The sequence below is a fragment of the Delphinapterus leucas genome, chromosome 1 (assembly GCF_059928025.1).
Source record: "Delphinapterus leucas isolate spDelLeu-1000000601 "Yukka" chromosome 1, BTC_Dleu_Yukka2, whole genome shotgun sequence".
NCBI classification, from domain to species: Eukaryota; Metazoa; Chordata; class Mammalia; order Artiodactyla; family Monodontidae; genus Delphinapterus; species Delphinapterus leucas.
In genome coordinates this window covers 108,451,713-108,470,221 of record NC_143129.1, presented here as the reverse complement: position 1 = coordinate 108,470,221, position 18,509 = coordinate 108,451,713, and the positions used below count along the sequence as shown (strand labels likewise).

The window sequence follows — 18,509 nt, the reverse complement described above, 5'->3', positions numbered from 1 at the left end:
TCCTGCCTAGAGAAGTTCCTTTAGCATTTGTTGTAAAGCTGGTGTGGTGGTGCTGAACTCTCTCAGCTTTTGCTTGTCTGTAAAGGTTTTCATTTTTCCGTCAAATCTGAATGAGATCCTTGCTGTGTAGAGTAATCTTGGTTGTAGGTGTTCTCCTTCATCACTTTAAATATGTCCTGCCACTCTCTTCTGGCTTGCAGAATTTCTGCTGAACGACCAGCTGTTAACCTTATGGGGATTCCCTTGTGTGTTATTTGTTGTTTTTCCCTTGCTGCTTTAATAGTTTTTCATTGCATTTAATTTTTGATAGTTTGATGAATATGTGTCTTGGCGTATTTCTCCTTGGATTTATCCTGTATGGGACTCTCTGTGCTTCCTGGACTTGATTAACTATTTCCTTTCCCATATTAGGGAAGTTTTCAATTATAATCTCTTCAAATATATTCTCAGTCCCTTTCTTTTTCTCTTCTTCTTCTGGGAGCCCTATAATTCGAATGTTGGTGCATTTAATGTTGTCCCAGAGGCCTCTGAGACTGTCCTCATTTCTTTTCATTCATTTTTCTTTATTCTGCTCTGCAGTAGTTATTTCCACTATTTTATCTTCCAGGTCACTTATCCGTTCTTCTGCCTCAGTTATTCTGCTACTGATCCCTTCTAGAGAATTTTTACTTTCATTTATTATGTTGTTCATCACTGTTTGTTTGCTCTTTAGTTCTTTTTTTTTTTTTTTTTGCAGTACGTGGGCGTCTGCGGCATGTGAGAACGTCCCGGACCAGGGCACAAACCCATGTCCGCTGCATCGGCAGGTGGAGTCTCAACCACTGCGCCACCAGGGAAGCCCTGCTCTTTAGTTCTTTTAGGTCCTTGTTAAACGTATCTTGTATTTTCTCCATTCTATTTCCAAGATTTTTGATCATCTTTACTATCATTATTCTGAATTCTTTTTCAGGTAGACTGCCTATTTCCTGTTCATTTGTTAGGTCTGGTGGGTTTTTGCCTTGCTCCTTCATCTGCTGTGTGTTTCTCTGTCTTCTCATTTTGCCTAACTTACTGTGTTTGGGGTCTCCTTTTCGCAGGCTGCATTTTCATAGTTCCCGTTGTTTTTGGTGTCTGTCCCCAGTGGCTAAGGTAGGTTCAGTGGGTTGTGTAGGCTTTCTGGTGGAGGGTACTAGTGCCTGTGTTCTGGTGGATGAGGGTGGATCTTGTGTTTCTGGTGGGCAGGTCCATGACTGGTGGTGTGTTTTGGGGTGTCTGTGGCCTTATTATGATTTTAGGGAGTGTCTCTGTTAATGGACGGGGTTTTGTTCCTGTCTTGCCAGTTTGTTTGGTATAGGGTGTCCAGCACCGTAGCTTGTCGGTCGTTGAGTGGAGCTGTGTCTTGGCATTTAGATGGAGATCTCTGGGAGATTTTCGCCGTTTGATATTACGTGGAGCTCTGAGGTCTCTTGTGGATCAGTGTCCCGAACTTGGCTCTCCCACCTCAGAGGCAGAGCCCTGACGCCTGGCTGGAGCACCAAGAGCCTGTCATCCACACGGCTCAGAAAAGAAGGCAGAGAAAAAAGAAGGAAAGAAGAATATAAGCTAAGATAAAATAATAAAATAGTTATTAAAATAATTATATTTTTTTTAAAAAGTAATTAAAAAAAGAAAGGAGAGCAACAAAACCAAGAAAGAAATCCACCAATGATAACAAGTGCTAAAAACTATACTAAAAAAACCAAAGCAAAACAAGAAAAAATGGACAGACCACGCTAGGGCAAATGGTAAAAGCAAAGCTACACAGACAGAATGTCACACAGAAGCATATACATACACACTCACAAAAAGAAAAAAAGGGAAAAAAAAATATTATTGCTCCCAAAGTCCACCTCCTCAATTTGGGATGACTCGTTGTCTGTTCATGTATTCACAGATGCAGGGTACATCAAGTTGATTGTGGAGATTTAATCTGCTGCTTCTGAGGCCTCTGGGAGAAATTTCCCTTTCTCTTCTTTGTTTGCACAGCTCTTGGGGTTCATCTTTAGATTTGGACCCGCCTCTGTGTGTAGTTCTCCTGAGGGCATCTGTTCTTGGCTCAGATAGGACAGGGTTAAAGGAGCAGCTGATTCGGGGGCTCTGGCTCACTCAGGCCTAGGGGAGGGAGGGGTACGGATGTGGGGTGAGCCTGTGTTCTGTAGGAGTTGTTCCACATGTAGATGTATTTCTGATGTATTTGTGGGGAGGAAGGTGATCTCTAGGTCTTACTCTATTGCCATCTTGAAGCTCCGTACCATGCATGACTTTTTTTTTTTTTGGGTGGGGGTACGCGGGCCTCTCACTGTTGTGGCCTCTCCCGTTGCGGAGCACAGGCTCCGGACGTGCAGGCTCAGCGGCCATGGCTCACGGGCCCAGCTGCTTCGCGACATGGGGGATCTTCCCGGACCGGGGCACGAACCCGTGTCCCCTGCATCGGCAGGCGGACTCTCAACCACTGCGCCACCAGGGAACCCCCTGTGCATTACTTTTTGAATTCTGAATTTTATTACAGAATTTAGTTAATGTCCATAACTATGCTATTTTGGCTCTTCTACAGTTCTGTTCGAAGAAGAGTAATAGCAATATTCTTTTTTAGTGATGCAAGGCTACAAATGCTGCACTGGTCCTTATTTACTCATTGTATTGTAGGTAGACTGTTAGTTGTTCTGTTAGTGAAAGCCACATCTTTGTTTTCTATTTCTTAGTATTTTGACTCTATTCTAGATTGAGAACCTAGTTTTTTCTTATCTATCCTAATTGTTTCCGGGTTAAGTTGATCTCTTTCTACATTGAACTTCTGATAGTCCAGAGGTTATTGATTTATTTTGTGGATTTTTTACAGTGTATTGAACAACAGCAACAATAATTCTTATTTCAGCCAGCTGTTCATAATTTGGCCAGTTTGGCTTGGAGATTCTGATTTATTAAGTTCTGGGGGTGATGCGTGGTCAGCCATCTGGAGTTCTGTAAGACTTTGTAGGTGATTGTGGTTCTTACCAGGGCCGAGAAACATTGCTGTTAACTAGCAGTCCTTAAATCTGCATGACCATTAGGAGCATCTCGGGAATTTAAAGGCAGTAAGCAAAACAAACTCCCAAGCCCTACTCTAACCTCCTGTATCAGAATCTGGGAATGAAGCCCAGGAGTTTGTATTTTTGAAAAACACCCTAGGTGATTCTGATAATACCAGGATTTGAGAACCATTGCTTTACATGCTCTAAAATCTTTGTTTTTGTTAAGCCAGGACGTTAGGAGACTCCTTTTACTTGGATTGCATCACATTCCCTTACTACTCCCATTATGTTGCTTTCAGCAGTATTACTATGAATAATTGAATGATTATTGAATACTTAGTATATTTGAGGCAGTGTATCTTACTTTTGGGGGCTCAGAGAGGTTAAGTGTCCAGTCTAATACTACTTCATAGTAAGTGGCAGAACTAGGATATGAATTCTGGTATTTGTATTCAGAACCTTCATTCTTTGCCATGAATATTACACTCACTACCTTTATCGAATTGCTTGGTTGAGAAGCCAGCCATCAGTGTATGTGCAAAGAGGTTATTTTTGAAGGTCCTAATAATTTGCCAGTTTACCATAAGGACTTTGTTTAGAATATTGTCCACTGTGTTGTAATGTGTCCTCTATGAGACTCATGGGAGAAATTTCAAGCTTTTTTGTTGTATAGAAACTGTTTCCTATGACTATTTCACATTTCCCATTTTGAACTTGCTGCTAGAAAACTTACATTCAGATTTCTGGTTCACTGTCGGCAAGTGTAAAGGGTTTTTTGTTTGCATTCTGTTTACAAGTTCATTCTTGTTATCTTAAATTTCTGTCTCCTTCATTTTTTCCATCTCTTTTAAAATTATTTTATCTTGCTGTGTTATTTTTATAAGTCATTTTAAAGGAAAGTGTTAAGAAGTAATAAATTAATAAGTGATTTCAAGCCATTTTATATGATTCTGGCCAAATGTCTTTTTGAAAGAGTTGAATTTGGGGAAGGGAGGAACTGAGGATTTGGAACATATCTGTGTGTCAGGCATTCTGGTAGAGATTGTTTTATTTTCATGCCAGCTCTATGAAGTAAGTGGTGGTATTCCCATTTTATAGAAGTTGAAACTAATAAGAAAGGTTAACCTTTGTCATGCAAAGCTAAAGGTTTGTGTGACTCCAAAGCCCCCTTTTTTTTTAAGTACTTCTAATGGATCTAATTTACCCAACAACTTCTAAATACTGAGGGTCATTCATACATTCAACAAACATTTGTTGATAACTTACGGTGTAAGTCATCTTCAGCTTAGCATATCTTTGAATGGACATTGTATCAGGGCCCTGGTAGGAAATAGCGCACTTGAAAGGGCTACATGGGAGAGTTTAATAAAGATATTAGTATTTATAAAGGTGTGAGCCTGACGGTGGATGGTGCATTACCCTGGAGTTAGTAACAGTTGGGAGCCGTTATTACCTAGGTCTTAATGGGCAAGGAGAAGGAATAGTTACTAGACCCTTAACAGGAGCTGTAAGTTAAGGCTGCCTGATAGGGCCTCTGGCTTTCAGTAGAGGAACATAGGGAATTTGTACTTACCTGGCAGGAAGAGAGTTGGAGGAATAAAAACCTTAATCTTATTTTCATCCTGCTGTGCTTCCTATTGACTGAACCCAAGGAGAAGTTAGAGGGCAAGGAAACCCATTGATGCAGTCAACTGGGTCCATAGAAATATGAAAGGTAGAGTGTGGTTCTGGAGGGGGAAATAGTGAGGAGCACAGACATGGTCACTTCTCTGAAGGAGTGTGTACCATCCAGCAGGGAAGATAGGTATTGAGCAAATTGTTACAAGTGTGATGAGTGCTAAGTACAGAGTACTGTGGAAATGTATAATAGATGTACCTAGTCTGAAGAGTCAGACGGCTTCTCTGTGGAATGTTCTTCACACATCCTGGTTCTTTTAAAACAATTCAAAAACCAAACATTCCTGGTACCCTCTTCCAGAGATTCTGATTTACTAGGTCTGCGGTGGGTTTGTGGAGTATGTTTTTTTTTAAAAATCTTACCCAGGTGATTCTGTCAGTTATTTTTTAGAGTTACTGAGAGACCAGTTTGCCTGGGGCTTAGAGGCTTGGGCAGAGGGTGGTGTGAGATGAGGGTAGAAAGGTGATGGGCAGAGCCTTGAATGCAATTCTTAAAAATTTTGGACTTTATTCTTAGATAGTAGGTAGACATTGGGGATTTTTTTCCCCAAGCTACCTTGCTAAATTCTGTGTCTAGCTTCTTCTTCCTCTCTCCACAGCACTCTCATTCCCACACTTGGCTTTTTTTCTTAGATACCTGAACCTCTAATTTCTCAGTAGGAAATAGATATTAAGGAGACTGAAGAAATAAAATTAGTGAGAACAGTAGCACTGCTCTCTTCTGAGCCCTAGAATAGTAATTGCGTTCTAAAGCTTGTTAATTTCCAGTGGAGGCTAGAGCTGCGGCCATTTTGGGTTTTCTCAAGTGAGCAGAATGTGAAGTGACCTCTATCTATTTAAAATTTTTCTTTGTATCTAGAATCACAATACATATTAAAACCGAAAAACTATAACATCTGCAGAATAATACCTGCCATCAGGTGAGATTAAATGAAATGTATAAAGCACTCAGGGACTTCCCTGATGGCGCAGTTGTTAAGGACTTGCCTGCCAATGCAGGGGACACGGGTTCAATCCCTGGGCCGGGAAGATCCCACATGCCATGGAGCAACTAAGCCCGTGCACCACAACTACTGAGCCTGTGCTCTAGAGCCCATGAGTCACAATTACTGAGCCCATGTGCCACAACTACTGAAGCCCACGCACGTAGAGCCGGTGCTCCACAACAAGAGAAGCCACCGCAATGAGAAGCCTGCATACCACAGCAAAGAGTAGCCCCTGCTAGCCACAACTAGAGAAAAGCCTGCGCAATGAAGACCCAACACAGCCAAAAAAAAAAAAAAGAGCCTGCCACACAATGCCTGGCACAGGTGTCAGTTATTATTCATTTATTTAATTGAACAAATGATTGTTGAGCTAAGCACATAATGTGAGCAAAAACAGGCATGGTGGAAAGGATAGCTATTAGGCAAATAGTCACCCAAAGCAGTAAGTACTATGACTGAAAGGAGCAACATTCTTTAAGGTGATAGTGACATAAAAACCTAACCTAGCACTAGGGAGGGTCTCCCTGTGGAAGAGATGTTGACAGAGATCTGAAAAATGATTAGGATCTAATAGGCAACAAGTGTATGTGAGAGAGCAGAAGGGTGAGTTCAGGTAGAGGCTGTAGCTGTGCAAAGGCCCTCAGACATCAGGGCGTGTGGCCCTTTTCTCAGATGGGAGAAACAGGGCTTCCCTGGTGGCGCAGTGGTTGCGAGTGCGCCTGTCGATGCGGGGGACACGGGTTCGTGCCCCGGTCCGGGAAGATCCCACATGCCGCGGAGTGGCTGGGCCCGTGAGCCATGGCCACTGAGCCTGCGCGTCCGGAGCCTGTGCTCCGCAACAGGAGAGGCCACAACAGTGAGAGGCCCGCGTACCGCAAAAAAAAAAAAAAAAAAAAAAAACAAATGGGAGAAACAAAACAAAAACCTTCCAGAATGGCTAGAATAATAAGATACAGATAAAGATGTGGTTGAGGTTGATGAGGTAGACTGCCATTCACAGAGCACTTCCATTGTTAGTTCATTTAATCCTTATAATCATTTAAGAATCACATGTCCATTCTACAGATGAGGAAACTGAGGCAGAGAGGTTAGGTGGTTTGTCAAAGGTGACACAGATAATAAATGGCAGAGTCTAGATTTGAATCCAGGTAGCTTGGCTCCAGAATCAGTGCTTTTAACAATTGTATTGTCTGACATGATAACTTTTTGCATTTTGAAAAGATCACTGTAGCTACAATTGAAAAATGAATTAGAGGATGACTAGAAACTTGAAGAGACCAGTTAAGAAACTACTAAAGTATTCCAAGAAAGGTAATTGTAATTGTAGCTTGGTGTAGCGTGATGATAGGGAAAATGCAGAAAAGTAGGTGGTTTACTATTATACAAAGTGAGTGTGTCCTGGGCGAATAAATGAAAAATTAGCGGAAAAGTGAGTCTGAAACACATGTATAAATATGGCAATATGCTGCCTTACTATATGTTTTTTATAAGCAATAATTGCTGAATGTTGGAATAAAAATTGTGAGGCAGATAAAACCCGCTTAGATTTACTTATGTTACTACCAACCAAGATTTGTATCTTAAAAACGTGAAAAGACGTTAATCTACAAAATAATAGGTTGTATGTATTCATTCTGTAAACTTCTTGGTGTATTTGAAGCTATAAAGCTCTTCCCGTTCTTATTAGACCTTTAAGTACTCTTTTTTTTTTTTTCTGTGGTACTCGGGCCTCTCACTGTTGTGGCCTCTCCCGTTGCGGAGCACAGGCTCCGGATGCGCAGGCTCAGCGGCCATGGCTCATGGGCCCAGCCGCTCTGCGGCACGTGGGGTCTTCCCGGACCGGGGCACGAACCCGTGTCCCCTGCATCGGCAGGCGGACTCCCAACCACTGCGCCACCAGGGAAGCCCTAAGTACTCTTTTAAAAAAAAAAAAATTATTATTTAGTTTGGCTGCGTTGGGTCTTAGTTGCTGTGCGTGCGGGCTTTCTCTAGTTGCAGCGAGTGGGGGCTGCTCTTCGTTGCGGTGTGCAGGCTTTTCATTGCAGTGGCTTCTCTTGTTGTGGAGCACGGACTCTAGGTGCGTAGGCTTTAGTAGTTGTAGCTCACGGGCTCTAGAGCACAGGCTCAGTAGTTGTGGTGCACGGGCTTAGTTGCTCCGCGGCATGTGGGATCTTCCCGGCCCAGGGCTCGAACCTGTGTCCCTTGCATTGGCAGGCGGATTCTTAATCACTGTGCTGCCAGGGAAGCCCTAAACCTTTAAATACTCTTAACACAAAAATAAATTACAGTACAAAGCTGTTACTGCTTCTAAGATATGGGAGTAAAGGAAAAATGCTCTAAATGTAAATATAAGTGAATTTAAAGGAAGAGATAACTCATTGTAAAATTGAGAATCATAGGCTTCCTGAGCAATAAAGGCAGATGGGCAGAAAAGAAATACTTTGGTCTAGTTTGAAAAATCCATATTTCTGTTTCAGACATCCATATACACCCATATCCTGCATTAATGCATTTTGTAGTTAAAACATTTTTATCCCAGAAAGCTGGAAGGTGTAATAAGACATTAACATTTTTAATATTCTACCTTCTGTTTCTTTATTCTAATCCTTTCTATAATTCTAAGTACCATATAGACACAGACTTCCTAATTATTTGTGAGAAACTTTATTTTTTAAAATGCCTATCTGTAACACACTCAAATTCACTTTGGTTCTAGAATAAGCAAAGTAAATGAATTAAGAATCCTTTCATTTAGGGATAAGCAGGGAAGTGATAGATGGGGGATATAAAATAGAATCTGAGGGAAGGGGACGGTGGCATCAGTCTAACAAGGATGTGAAGGCTGAGTACAGTCAGGAAGATATCTAGGTGGGGAGTAGTGGCAGTAACAGAGGGAGATTGGTTACGTATTAGGGATTATTTAAATGAGTAAATAAATATATTAAGGATAAAAGGAGCCAGGTTTTTCACTTTGCAGAAGGGAATTACAAATATTGAAAGGGAGTTGGTGGTGTTAGATTGGAATTGGAGGTAATTGGCGTGAACTCAAGGTTTTCAATATACTAGATAGATGAAGAGGTAAATGTGTGTATATGTCTGTATCTGTCTACCTATGTGTATGTGTGTGTACATGTATTCAAGGTCTGTTCATTGAGAGGGCCTTGGAGTAGTGGTACACCTATAGCAATCAATGAAATTCAACTCTTGGCTTCTGAATATCTTTTTCCACTAAAAGGAACCAGAGTTCCTTGGAGAAATAGCTCTTTCCAGGGCTGGGACAGGGAAGGTAAAAGACGAGCCTGAAGTATCTTGTGTTAGAAAGTGAGGAAGTGTTCAAAGAATGATGAGGATATGTCAAAAACAGATGTCAGGGCTTCCCTGGTGGCGCAGTGGTTGAGAGTCAGCCTGCCGATGCAGGGGACACGGGTTCGTGCCCCGGTCCGGGAAGATCCTACGTGCCGCGGAGCGGCTGGGCCCATGAGCCATGGCCACTGAGCCTGCGCGTCCGGAGCCTGTGCTCCGCAAGGGGAGAGGCCACAACAGTGAGAGGCCCGCATACTGCAAAAACAAAAAACAAAAAAACAGATGTCAGCTTAAAGGGGTTCCCACTGACCAAATATGGGACAATTTGAACATCAAAATAAATAATGATGGTTATGAATGATAGTCTATGGAGTAAAATAGGAACCCATGAGTTCATGCTGATATAAATAAATAAATGAATAAATTGAAAGTTTGATGAGGAAAAAATATTTCATAGTTTCAAAGTTAATTGCAAAGGTAAAAAGTAACTTTATACAGGAAAGCCCCGGCATTTATCCCCTTAATCAAGTGATCAGTTAGCATCACAAGTAATGGGACTAATTAAAGTCATTTGCCACCTGAATGGATGCAATGAGAAGGATACTCCATCATTTCCAGCCAAAGATGCATAATTTGAATGATAGGGAAAGATTAGATAAACTCAAATCAATGGTCATTCAATAAAATAACTGGCTTAGAACCTTCAAAAGTGTCAAAGTCATGAAAGATAAGGGAAGACTGAGAAACTGTTGTAGATAGAAGGAGACTAAAGGAACGTGACAGTAATTGTAACATCGTTCTAGACTTGATCCTGTTGTTGTAAAGGACATAGTTGGACCAGTTGAGAAAACTTGAATAGGGTCTGAGAGTTAGGTGGTAGTATTGTATCAGTGTTAATTTTCTGATTTTGATGGTCACATTTTTGTTATGTAGGAGAATGTTCTTGTTTGTAGAAAATACACAATAAAGCATTTGGGGGTGAGAAGAAGTAAGTGGGAAGTGTGAGAAGTAGAAACAGCAAGTACACAAAACAACTATTTGGAAGAATTGCTAAAAAAGGAAGTAGAGTAATGGAGCTATATGAGGGCTTGGAGTAAGGGACTTACTTGGTTTTTGTCTTTTTTTTTTTTTTTTTAATGTGGATGATGTTACAGGATATATGTTTGGGAATGAGAAAGATGTAGAGGAAAGAGAAAATGATGATACAGGAGAGGGTATAATTTCAGAAGCAGTGTACTTAAGAAATGGCATGGGATCAGTGCACAAATGAAGGAATTGATCTTAGGAGCAGGGACCAGTGAACGGAGAAGGCAGAGTACAGGCTGAGAGTTTAATGATGCAAAGATGAGGTAATTCTATAGTTATCTATAATTATATACCTATAATTATAGGTAATTATCAATTTTCCCAGTGAAAAATGGAATCTAGATTAACAGCTGAGAATGAGGAAAGGAAAGATGGTACTGGAGGTTTCATGAGAAAGAAGTGGCAAATAGTCATTGTGAAGAGTAGGAGAGTGAACAGACCAGGAAAATATAATGGGATTGAAAGGTAACCTGAAGGCCCTGATGAGGTTTGTGATCAAAAATTTAAAGGTGACACCAAGCAGTACGAATGGCTGTTTTTCCTCCAGCAACATTTAGCTGACTGGATGTGGTCATCTGGAGGAGCTAGATAACTGGATATTGTCTAGTTCCCAGGGTTGGGGTTTTATCAGAAGTACATCAAAGTGAGAGAAGGACAAAAGAGTTAAGGGTGCTTGCAAGGGAGTGATTATTATAAATGACTAAATGAGACTACTCACTACTGACCTCTCCCCCTTGATGTTATATCAGAATGGGGACTTATTTCTCATTGACTCACTTATTCTAAGACTCATGAAAAGAGGTAACTAGTTTGGCTCTCCCCAGCGGTTACTAACTAATCAGACTTCCTACAAAGTGCTAACTGTATTAAGGTTACTTTTATTCAATTCATTATAGAATGCCTGGGAATCCAAATAATTATTTCCTCTGTTAAAAAACTGAGTAAAATTTAAAGATCTTCCTGGCTTTATTCAACGATTCATGAATCAGGCAGCATTCAGCCTAGAAGACAGAAAGGAGCTCCAAGGAGCTGTACAAAATGAGACTTTTATAAGTAGAAGGGAACGGGAACAAGTAAGTTATATTAGGCAAAAAAGTGGATTGGTTATTGCAAAGTTACTTTCCTTAGGTGATGTCAGGGGTCTGTCAAGCAGATTATATAACTTGTGCTGATCAGGCAGTTCCTGATTGACTGGTTTAAGATTCCATTTCTGGGATAGTCTGAAACTGTAAGTAAAGTCTTGGTTTGGTGACTTGGGGCCTAGCATAAGGAACTCCGTTTTGAGCTTGTTGTCTTGTTTTTAACACCCTCCCCTCTCATCTCTTTTATCTTGAGGCAGAAACATTAAATAGTACCTCTGGATGTCTTACAGGCTTGAAATTGTTTAATTCTAAGATTCTGTTTGCTCGTACCAAAAATATTCATCATGGAGTTCAAGTGTCTCCCTCACTAATGGTTCTCAACATTCAGTGCTCATTTCCAGTTCCAAGTTTTGGCTGCTATCATTCCTCTTTAGCATCTTACCCAGAATCTCATCACCCCCATTTTCATCCTTTAAAAAGTCTAACTTAAAACTTTTGGCTTCGTCTTGATTGTGTATGTGTCTTTTACATCTGTGAGGGCTCATAGAAGGCACAACTGCTTCTCTTACCTTCTCTTCCCACACAGCTCAGTTCTTCAGAGCATTCCTTTTCTTTTAAGTAGTTTAAAATAATGTCTGGGCTTTCAGTCTCTTCTAGAAGAAGGGTAGATTAGGGTTTTCCCACCATGGCTCCATAGACATTTGGGTTGGCTATTTCTTTGTTAAAGTGGAGGGGGAGCTGTGTATTCTAAGAGGTTTAGCAGCATCTTTGGCCTCTGTCCACTAGATACTAGTAACAGTTCCCCCTCTCTCCTCTCCCGGTTGTGACATCCAAAAATGTCTCCAGGCATTGCCAAATGTCCCTTGGGTGGGGAGGGGTCAAAATTGACCCCGGTTGAGAATTGTACTGTAGACTGATTGTTTTTTAACTAGTAAAAATTGTGTATCTATCAAGTCTGGCATATATCTACCTGTATATAAACAGATTGGTCTTTAAATCTTAATGAAAATTTGGATACAAGCTTAATTTTTATGAATTTAAGTCATTTTAAGTGAACTGGATGAATATACCTCTAATATGATAGCAGGCCCAGATAGATTTTTACTGACTTGAAATGAGTGAAGACAATGTATTCTCAAGGAAATCTGCTAGTTCCTTCTTAAAGCATTAAACCTGTCCATTTAGTTTTTGTAATTAAAAAAAATCTGAATTTCTTCAAAGAAAGTGTATACATATGCATATGTAATGACTGAGCAATAGTCTTTCTTAACTACCCTGAATGAATCTTTTTCTGTGCTCAGTTAAAGCCACAAGATTGGTCAGCATCTAATACTAACATATTTGCTATTAGGAGATGAAGTTTCTCTGTAGTTTCTGTACTTTTATAGCTTCTATATTATACCTTGACATTAGCAAGAACAGAAGTAGGAGTCAGAAAAACAACTTGATTTGCTTATAATTAAAAAATTTGACTATTTTTTCAAATATTTGATAATATTCAAATACTAGTCTACGAATAGAAACTATTCTGGTTTTACAAAGACATGAAAATAAAAAAATCTGATATTTAGCTACAAAAAAATGAAAATCACTGGATGATTTAATTTATAATCTGTATCTATAGTTTCAAGGGAGGACAATCATTTTTCCTAAAAAATCTATACCATGGAACAACACAAAGCTCCTTTGGAAAGTTGAAAGTCAAAAGGTTCTCAGATTAGTCAATGCTTTGCATTTTGGCATATCTAGTAAGAACTTGTACAGATGTTCAAAGCCATGGCAGCTTGCATTTCCTACTATTAATTTTGTCTGGTAGCATGTTTAAGTTGACTTAGAGTTGGGGTACATGCCATCTTTTAAAAAAAGAATCTTTCAAAGTTTGTTTAAAACAAGATCAGGATTTTTGATGTATTGAAAGTTTGACACAACTTGTTTGTTACATCATTGAATATGTTATATGTTCATGAGAATTAAAAAAATTCTTATTCAGGTAAAAAAAAAGTCTAAAGGTTCTGTAAAACTACAGTCAGTATTGATCGTTCCAAATTAGTGAAAGTAACTAACATATTGAACACTTATATACATGTATGGTTTACACATGTTCATTTACTTTTCATAAAAAACCCTACAAGGTAAGTTATTATTATTATCCCTTACTTTACAGATGAGTAAAGTTAGCCACAGAGATTAAGTAGTTTGAGAAAGATCCAAGAGTCAGTAAGAGGTGGGATTGGAATTCAGATTCAGATGGTCTGGCTTTAGGATCTGAACTCTAGACTACTCTGCTATTTTGTCTCCTGCAGACACTGCTGGTGGCAAATGTTCAATCCTGGATTAACCTTCATCTGCCAGGCAGATCTTCCCAAATAAACAGGTATATATAACCTGAAAAATACACATTACTATAGATACCAGCTGAACAAAATATTTGGAAAGTAAATCTGCTATAAAAACTTAATGTTAACTGTGTTTCAGAGTCAAATATTAGGGACTTAAAAAAATCATAGACAATACTGTTTTCTTCTACAACTTTTGATAACTGAGAAAGAGCTGTGTGTATTACTTACTTTTGTTCTGAATGTTTCTTTCAACAAGGGCAAGGTTCCTATGCTGAAATCATGAGTGTGACATATTAACCTATCACCCTATCCTATTTTTAATTGTGTACATTTCCCAGAACCTCAAAATCATTTCTAGGCATGGAAGAAAAATAGAGTTTTTTGTTTGTTTGTTTGTTTGTTTTGCGGTACGCGGGCCTCTCACTGTTGTGGCCTCTCCCATTGTGGAGCACAGGCTCCGGACGCGCAGGCACGAACCCGTGTCCCCTGCATCGGCAGGCGGACTCTCAACCACTGCGCCACCAGGGAAGCCCCCCAAAAAACAGAGTTTTAAAAAATGTTTAAAAGTAAAAATTGACTTTATTCAACACATTTTTATTGAGCATTTACTATGCACAAACACTGTGTCAAATACTTTCTTAGCTAATCCTTATAGAGCTTTAAAATCACAGGGCTTAAAATAAATCACATTCTCCAAACCTGGGACTTACTGCAATAGTCAGTAACTCATGTAAGTAACAACACTCTATATATCATGGTGGTTCCAGTTAAAAACCTAGGTTTTTGCCTTAGTTTATTCCCAATATCTTGCTTGTGTTTAGTATTTTAATCCCCCGGAGAACTGGCCTTACTACCCTTTCCTAGTCCCTGCCAGCATTCAAGCTCCTGGCATCCTGCTGTTCTTAGTAGACCTCACTCCTTGAAGTGAGATGTACTATTCTTAGTAAATCTGCCAGATAAACAGGTACCTGAGTCCCAAGCACCACTCCACTTGATTTCTCAAAAGGATTTCTGTCTGGAACTTTTGTTGCCCAGATGGACTAGATTGGACATTCCTGTTACCAAGAATGCCTAAATCATACTTAAGTTTATATATACTGTGGACCAATGTCCCCAAACCCAACTATAGCTCAAAATTCCTGGACACCTTACCCCAGAGATTGATTCAGTAGGTCTGGGATGAGGCCCAAAATTCATTACCTTTAAAGCACCCTAGGTACTTCTTATTTGAGTATCAGTGTTAGGGAATCTTTGCCTTGGACTGTTGATTCTTAAATGCTGGTCCCATAACAAATGTTTCACTAATATTGCAAAAAATGAGAAAAATAAGTACTACATGGTGATTAAAAAAGTAAGCTATTAATCATAGTAATTTAAAGGACTGTCTTATTCTGAGATTATATATTCTCTTGGGGGGTATTAAATTGTTTCTTTTATAAAATGATGGAGAGTAGAGGCACTAATTGATGTATTTTATTTGTTAAACATGTTAAAACAGACACAAGGTTGACAATCTTTTGTCAGTCTCCAAAATCTAATATGAAATTATACTGGTCCATGAAATTCAAAAGTTCAGGAACCCCTTGCCTTAGACTACTCAACTGCCTGGTAAAGTAAGACACCCAGGCAGTTTCCCCAAGGGCCAATTTCGCCAGTTTCACTTGGCTGTTCACTCTTCATGCTTTCCACCCCAGATAGCCTCAGAATTATGCCCTATACTTTGTAACCTGGACACTTGGTTAAGTGTCTCTACTTTGGGGCATTCAAGTCTTCCAGCTGTGGGAACTTCATGTTAAAAAATTAATGTATTCAGGTCATTAGTTTTTTATTGATAACAATGGTAAACATTAGACTGTAAGTCAAATGAATATATGGTAAGTTTAAAAAGCAGTAATAGATAACCAACAAGGGCCTACTGTAAAAAAACAATAACAAAAAACTACTACTGTAAAAACAACAAAACTACCTACTGTAAAAACAACAATAACAAAAAAAATCAGTAAGAAGGCAATCAACTATATTCGTAGAAAAGTGAGAGCCCCTCAATACTTTTCATAGGTTTAACTGTTATCAAGAATTACAGCATTATGTTTAGGGCCCAAATCCATGCTGCGATTTAGATATTGCATCTTTCAGCTTTTATTTTAGCAATTTTATGAAAGAGAATATGCTTTTTCCAAGCCAGGTAGACACAAATATTACACAGAATTTAGCCATTCAGAAGTTCCTGGGGAGTGCTGAGATTTATGTAGCTATTTCCAAAAATCTCAGAAGTAATATTTCTTTTAATGGGGAGTTTAATTTTGGCTCAGGTTTTCTTTAATTCATGCAGTCACGATGACAGGGAAGGTGCTTGGTGATTCAGATAAATCCTGAGGTTTGCTTTCGAAAAGGCAGCCGTTGATTCATACATCAAAATTTGTAACTTTCCTAAATCTTTTTATTTTTCCTCCAGAGCACTGCAGTTCTTCACAGTTTATGATTTTACTGAACTCAGGACAGTTTACCAAGGAGAAATGAGTAAACCTCTAGTAGCCACTTGCTCCATGCACCAGCCTGAGTTTAAATACCTTGGACAAATCAATAACGCTTTTGTCTTTTTCCTGAAATGTCAAATGGAAAGACACTCTGTACCCCTCATAAATCACTTAACCTCTGAGAACTCACTTCTCTATATATAAAATAAGGATAATACCACCAATGTCAAAGAGTTGTGGGTGGAAGATTAAATGAGATAATGCATATAAGATTCCTCCACACTTTGGGCACTGGAGTGTACTTCCCTTCAGGTGTCTTTATACTTTCTTACTGATGACCCTAGGGGCACTTTACAAGCTGGGTCTCTCAGGGCCTTTAAATTCTAAAACCTGCTAATTTAAGGAAGCAGCTTATTAAATCTCTTCAACAAGTTTCCACATAATAAAGTTTCCAGCCTATATTTCAAATCTTCCAATTAGCAAAAAAAAAAAAAAATCTTCCAATTAGCACAAGAGCAAATAATGCTTGTGAAAAAAAAATCTTTTTTTAAAAATTCATAATCTTGATCACTTCTTCCAATGCATGATATTATTAATCTTACTTGTGTTACCATGGAAACCCTTCAGGTAAATGCTGCAGTGGAAGAGGTGCATAACTAACAAAGAGCTGAAACTTCCCTCCTTTTGTTGTAGGTGTCCCACTATATTGTGAAACAGACTTCTTAATTTCTTTATAAGCAGTTAGGCCTCAGAGGTCAGTGTTGCCCTTTTTTTTTTCTTTTGGCTAAAAAATCTCAGGGAACCATTTGTTGGGTACTACTCCCTGAATATTTTACTGAAAACATACTTCAGACCCAGTCTATCAATAGTCATTTGGCATTAACACCATCAGAAAGGAAAACGGTATTGATACTTGAAATGTTTAAGGTTTAAGAGGGAAAATTAAGGAAACTAATAGCCCATTAATTGGGGGATAAAATAACAGTAGTCCAAAATTTTAACCAATTTATGAGTCACACTTATAAGCATGTAATTAATTCCTATGCTAAAATGAAGGCATAGTAAAATTCAAGAGAAATTGAGGTTCAAAGAGACAATAGTTCTTTTTTAAATTTTTACTGAGGCAGCATTGATTTATAACATGTTTCATGTGTATAACACTATATTTCTACATTTGTATACCATGCATTGTGCTCACCACCCAAACCTTATTTTCCATTGTCACCATTCAGTTGACCCACTTTATCCTTTTCACCCTCCCCCCTTCCCCTCTGGTAACCACTACTCTGTTCTCTGTATCTACGTATGTTTTTTTAAAATATTTATTTTATTTTTTGGCTGCGTCGGGTCTTAGTTGCAGTACACAGGATCTTTGTTGCAGCACGTGGGCTTCTCTCTAGTTGTGGCGTGCTGGTTTTCTCTCTCTAGTTGTGGCACGTGGGCTCCAGAGCGTGTGGGCTCTGTAGCTTGTGGCACACAGGCTCTCTAGATGAGGTGCGTGGGCTCAGTAGTTATGGTTCATGGGCTTAGTTGCCCCGCGGCATGTGGAATCTTAGTTCCCTGACCAGGGATTGAACGAACGTCCCCTGTGTTGGAAGGCAGATTCTTTACCACTGGACCACCAGGAAAGTCCCTCTACATATTTAATTTGTTTGGTTTGTTCCTTTATTTTGTTTTTGTTTGTTTATTAGTTTTTTATATTTCACAGATATGTGAAATCTTATAGTATTTGTCGTTCTCTGTCTGACTTATTTCACTTAGCATACTACCTCAAGATCCATACATGTTGTTCCAGATGGCAAGATTTCATCTTTTTTTATGGTTGAGTAGTATTCCATTGTATGTATATACCACATCTTCTTTATCTGTTCATCCATTGATGGGCAGTTAGGTTGTTTCCATATCTTGGCTGTTGTAAATAATGCTGCAGTGAACAACATGGGGGTGCAGATATCTTTTCGGATTAGTGTTTTTATATTCTTTGGATAAATACCCAGAGTGGGATAGCTGGAACATATGGTAGCTCTGTTCTTAATTTTTTTTTTTTTTTTCTGTGTAGTTCTGACTCTAGAACATACTTTATTTTTAAGCACCTTTTTTTTTTTTAAAAAACATCTTTATTGGAGTATAATTGCTTTACAATGTTGTGTTAGTTTCTCTGTTCTTAATTTTTTGAGACATCTCCATATTGTGTCTTCCATAGTGGCTACACCAGTTTACGTTCATGAGGGTTGTCTTTTCTCTGTACCCTGACCAACACCTGTTATTTGTCTTTTTGTTAGTAGTCGTTGTGACAGGGCTGAGATGATATTTCGTAGTGGGTTTTTTTTTTTCTCATTGTGGTTTTTATTTGCATTTCCCTAATCATTAATGATATTGAACATCTTTTTATGTGCCTGTTGGCCATCTGTATGTCTTCTTTGGAAAAATGTCTGTTTAGCTCCTCTGCCCATTTTTTAATCAGGTTGTTTGTATTTTTGTTGTTTAGTGTATGAGGTCTTTATATATTTGGATATTAACCCCTTAATTG

The 18,509-nt window shown here is 39.0% G+C and overlaps 1 protein-coding gene across 1 annotated transcript in view; it reads left to right on the top strand.

Annotated features, from left to right (window-relative positions):
- The window catches only part of FNBP1L (formin binding protein 1 like), a 140,991-nt gene that overhangs the window by 19,180 nt on the left and 103,302 nt on the right, over positions 1 to 18,509 (top strand). Inside the window, exon 3 of the mRNA XM_089909445.1 lies at positions 737 to 1,128. Within this exon, the coding sequence (XP_089765571.1) occupies positions 737 to 1,128 (392 nt within the window). The remainder of the gene's footprint in view (positions 1 to 736; positions 1,129 to 18,509) is intronic.